The 5,238-nt window shown below is 36.6% G+C and overlaps 1 protein-coding gene across 1 annotated transcript in view; it reads left to right on the forward strand.

Annotated features, from left to right (window-relative positions):
* Window positions 1-409: 409 nt before the first annotated feature.
* Window positions 410-5,238, forward strand: part of LOC107475593 (protein FAR1-RELATED SEQUENCE 4-like) — a 5,546-nt gene continuing 717 nt past the window's right edge. Inside the window, exons 1-4 of the mRNA XM_016095259.1 lie at window positions 410-582; window positions 2,218-2,568; window positions 2,837-3,590; window positions 4,450-4,619. Of these exons, the coding sequence (XP_015950745.1) occupies window positions 410-582; window positions 2,218-2,568; window positions 2,837-3,590; window positions 4,450-4,619 (1,448 nt within the window). The remainder of the gene's footprint in view (window positions 583-2,217; window positions 2,569-2,836; window positions 3,591-4,449; window positions 4,620-5,238) is intronic.

Genomic DNA, 5,238 nt, shown 5'->3' on the forward strand with positions numbered 1-5,238 from the left:
ACTGTAATAGGGATGGGTTCTGTGTGTCTCATGTCAAAGCGTCAACGCGGAAGAACATGATCTTAGCTACTAGGTGCAAGGCAAGGATATATGTGAAGTATGACAAGGAGACACAACAAGACTGGTTTTTCTTCAAGGTGGAGTTGAGTCACTCGTATCCATGTTCAGCGAGAAAGGCGGTGCACTACCATGAGTATAGGAAGCTCACCATGCATGCGAGGTGCGTGATCGAGGATAATGATGAGGCTGGGATTCGACCAAACAAGACTTCCTAGCTTTAGCAAATGAGTCTGGGGGCCCATCTAACCTAGGATACTCAGAAAAGAATTTACAAAACTATATTACAGCTAGGCTCCGAACCAGCAACGTCAACGTGGATGTCAGAGAGATGATGAACTATTTTATGAGAATGAATGACATAAATCCAAACTTCTTCTACGTGGTGAATTTGGACAATGAGTGTAAATTTTGGAGTGCAGTATGGGTGGATGCAAGGTGTAGGGCGTCCTACGAATATTATGGAGAAGTTGTGTCACTTGATAGAACATACAGCACAAACAAGTATGGGGTAGTTGCTATGGGGTTAGTTTGGTGGAAACTCACCTGCAGTCGACTGCAGGTGAAGTTGCTTCTGTATCGTTGACACGTGTTACTGTATGGTTTAAAAAAACCGATTTATTTTATACAAATAGTTTATTTAAAAAAACCGGTTTGAATAGATCAAATAACTACTTTTAAAATAATTTAAATTCTTTCTGCGTGTTATTCCTAAATTCCTAACAGATGAATTTGATATGTTCTTTTTCTTCATTCATATTGACCAAGTTTTCTTTAAATTTATCTGAAACTTTTTTTTATTTAATTTTTGTCAAATATATGTATACAAATTGTTTGAAAAAGTAAAATTTAGTATTCTGAAAAAAGAAACAAAATTCACGGTTTTTTTATAGGAATGGCATAAATGACATCATCTGTCTTTTTTTTGTGTCTCTGTTTCTATTTTCTTGATGAGTTTTGTTTTGTTTCCCATAACTTACATTTTTAGTTGCTTTTAAATTAAGTTGTAAACAAATTTTAAATTAAGCTGTAAAAATATGTTCAATTGCAAATTTATCGTTAAATTAAATTTTATGGTAATCAATCAATTAACTTTTATTTTACTAATAAACTATTTTCATGCAAATTATTGTTGATTTTTCAATATTATTCTATAAATAAATTATTTTTTTAAGATAATAAGACTATAATTTACTTGTCTAGAAATTATGATTTCACTGTCATGCACGTTTTTGTGTTTTTACTTATCAACTAGAATTTATTTTTTAATGAAATTAGAATTTATTTTCAGTAAAACAAAAGTATCTAATCAAAATATTAATTTGGTCTCCTTAAATAATTGAACATAATATTATTAGTTTTGTCTAAAACAATATTTTTTTAATTTTTCAAAATAAAATCGACCCAAAAATAGAGAAAAAAAATAACAACTAATGAAAATATTTATTGTATCATTGCCATCAAGAATATGATAGCCATAGAAAAAATTCAACCAAATAAAAAGGACCTAACTCATACAATTAAACTACCATCATATCATCACAATAAACTATAACATCAACTAAAGAGACATATAACAAATATGAAAGAGATCATGCCAAAATTTCAACAATGCTCATGCTATCAACTAGTCTACGTTATACCATAATTAGATTTTTGTCTTCCATCACATGAAATTGCCATGAATTATCTTGGCATTTATGATCCTGAACATCAAAATGGTGTGATGACATAAATATATACGTATTTATTAAATAATTTTCATCATTCACAGAGGAATGAATAAAAACATAAATTAAGAAATACATTTGAAATAATAAATTTGATTAAGAAATATAAATAAAAGGAACATACCTAATTGAAAGTTTCATATTAGTTCTGAAAAAGGGATTGAAAGAGAACGAATTTTACGTGCGAAACGAAGAAGAAGGGAATAAAAGTAACTGCTTGGTCCAATTCAAACCGTTTTTTTTAAATAAACCATTTATATAAAATAAATCGATTTTTTTAAACCATATAGTAACACGTGTCAGCCATCCAGAAGCAACTTCACCTGCAGTCGACTGCAAGTGAGTTTCTGCCGATTAGTTTTCTTCTTTATTTTTTTTCTAGTTTGGTCGTGACTGATACTTGTTTTTTTGTCGATGTTTTTGCATGTAGGCATGGATTACCGTTTGCATCGTTCGTCGGTGTCAACCACCATGGTAAGTCGACCATCCTTGGTTGTGCTCTTCTTAGAAATGAGGAGATCCCAAGTTATGAGTGGGTTTTCCGCCAATGGGTCAAGTGCATGGGAACTGCTCCACAGCGGATCATTACCGATCAATGCAAATCCATTTTTCGTGCAATAAAAAATGTGTTACCCGATACACGCCACCGGTGGTGCATCTGGCACATTACGAAGAAGTTACCACACAAGCTTGGAGGTTATCGCCGGTACAGAGAGTTGTATGATGAGTTCAATGATATTGTGTGGAACTCTCGGACCGAGAAGTCATTTGAGAATAACTGGTATGAATTCATAGACGAGCACAACTTACATAACAACACATGGCTGTCATGTCTGTTAGTGTACAATTATTTTTTGCTAATTAATTGAAATCTTTTTGGTAGGTGGTTTCATATGATTTAATAAGAAGTTTCTTTTTCTTTATGTAGACCTCTTTGATGATCGACACATGTGGGTCCTAATATTTTTCAAGGGTGAATTTTGGGCTGCCATGAGGAGCACGTAAAGGAATGAGAGCATGCACTCATTCTACGAAAATTTCTTACACAGTCGGACTAGCTTGGTCCAATTTGTTCACGAACATGACAATGTGATTGGAATTAAGGAGCAAAGGGAACTGGAGGATGATGCAGCAGACTTGAGGGGGGTTATCCCTTGTGCAACTACCTCACTCTCTGTTGTTGCTGAAGAGGGGCCAGTGGTATGCATGAAGGTTGAAGAGGAAAAACTAGTGAATGATACTATTCTTTGTGTTTCGTATGACGTCCACTTCGATCGATCCACACAGGAGGTTCGTTGTGAGTGCAATCTATTTGAGAGTTCAAGAGTGTTATGCTGTCATTGTCTTGAAGTCTTCCATTCTTACAAGGTGTATAAAGTACCTAATCGATATGTTCTCCCTCGTTGGAGCAAGAACATAAAGCGCAAGCATACTTATGTCAAGAGTAGTCATGACGTCAGTCGGTCGGATGAGAGTCATGTTGCATTCAGGGGACTATGTGCACACTTCTACAACATTACTCAGGATTTTGTAAACGACGATGAAGAAACAACCTTGCTTCATGCTGCGCTGGAAGAAACAAGAGCTAAGCTGACTACTCATCGTGTCAAGAAGAGGTCCGAGACTGTGGCGGACTCCCACAACAATAATGGCTCAACAAGTTTGAACGTTGCCGCTGTGATGGACATCCAAGCCCCATCGAAGGTCAACACAAAGGGCTGGCCAAATAGTAAGAGGCTCGGCGCTGCCCTGGAGAAGTCATTTAAAAAATCTGCTCGGAGGAAAAACAAGCATGACCCCCCGGTAAATGTGTCTATCAACCTCGACCCAGCATCTTTATTTGGTATAGTATTATGGAAGAAGTTAACTATTGACTTTTTGTTTTGTTAACCAAGTGGTTTGTCCAGAGTCAACTCAAGATGTAAGATTCGGTGGTGTTGTAGGCCAGGCTGATCCTGAATAAGTTGGTGGCTTCATGTCTTTGTTAAGCTCCTTTAGCAAAAGTTAAGATTTGTTATACAATGCATTCATTTTTTTTCAAGATTAGTGGAAGAGGCTGGTTTCATGGGGTAAACATATAGGGTTTAAGTTTCTACGCAATTGATCAGATAATAAGATTGGATTGAATACATGAAGCATGTTAATGTCACCCAAGTGAACCCTTTTGCGTTATTTTATTCCAATGAATTGAATGCATAATGAGTATATACCATGGTTTTCCTTTTACTTCGGAGTATCGGTATTCACCCTAAGCACGGATTGGTATCCGTGAGTATTCACCCTAAGCACTGGATGTTCATTACAGTAAAAAATTTGAAGAATAACCATCCAATATACTATTAAAGCAACCATCCAAGAAATATCAACCCATTTTCAACCATGGTCAACCAGTATATGTCACGTTGCATGCACATGGTCCACACAGAAAGGGACAAAAAAGATTTAAATTTGACTACTATATAAACAAGATCCCAAACATTTCTGACCTTTCCCGCGCCAAAATTAAATCAACAAGCATATCAAGATCATAGACTAACTACATACTCCACAATCTCTGCAATAATATACAGCAACCCCTGCTTTTTCACCATTGGTCATCCGTGATTTAATCAAAAAATATATTTACATTCAAACATGCAACAACGATTACCAATGCAAAAAGGAAAAACAAAACCTACTTACATTGGATGGTTATGATTCTTCTAGAGATGGTGTTCTTTGTGTTTCCGGCAAACGGTGTGTTGACGGGCAGGTGGGTGTTCTTTCCCATGTTGGCTGCTCCATTGACAGGAGAGAAAAGCGCCCACGCGAGGAGAACTCTGATGCTGCTCGGTTTGTGGGTGAGGGCTCCTTGATAGCGTTCCTGATCGACGGCGTCGCCCCCAGCGGCTCCGTTGCAGAGACGACGGGATGTTCAGGACCAAGAGGGCGCCATCCTTGATGCCAAAGATGAGGATTAATGGGTTGATGGGTGCCTTTCCTCAATTGCAAAAGGCTTTGGGTGTGTGCAAAGATTGGGAGGGTTTGGGTGTGGGGAGTGGGAAAAAACGATGAAACAAAAGGGTTGAGTGATTTGGGGAAAAAGTGTAAATATGAGAAATTGGGTGGTATGTTAAACTAAACAGCCATAATAGGATTAGAGTTATTAATTGATTAATTCTTTCCATTAATATTAATTGGGCCTAATAAATAGCCCATTGTATACATTGTATACACATTTCATTGTCTCCCTAGCGGTGCTCTTCTTTGCATGGCTAGATGATTATGTTGCTTCATTTAATGAGTATGCTGGGAAGACAATGTCAAATGGGGTATTATTGCAAAAGCAAAATTCATTTGAAAGATAGAGTAATGCAGTGGGTGACAAAGTGAAAGAGCTAGAGGATAGGTTGATTGGATTAGAGAACCAATTGGAGAAGTGTAGATTAAAAATGGTTGGAAATATATGTCT

The sequence above is a fragment of the Arachis duranensis genome, chromosome 2, assembly GCF_000817695.3.
Source record: "Arachis duranensis cultivar V14167 chromosome 2, aradu.V14167.gnm2.J7QH, whole genome shotgun sequence".
Classification (NCBI taxonomy): domain Eukaryota; kingdom Viridiplantae; phylum Streptophyta; class Magnoliopsida; order Fabales; family Fabaceae; genus Arachis; species Arachis duranensis.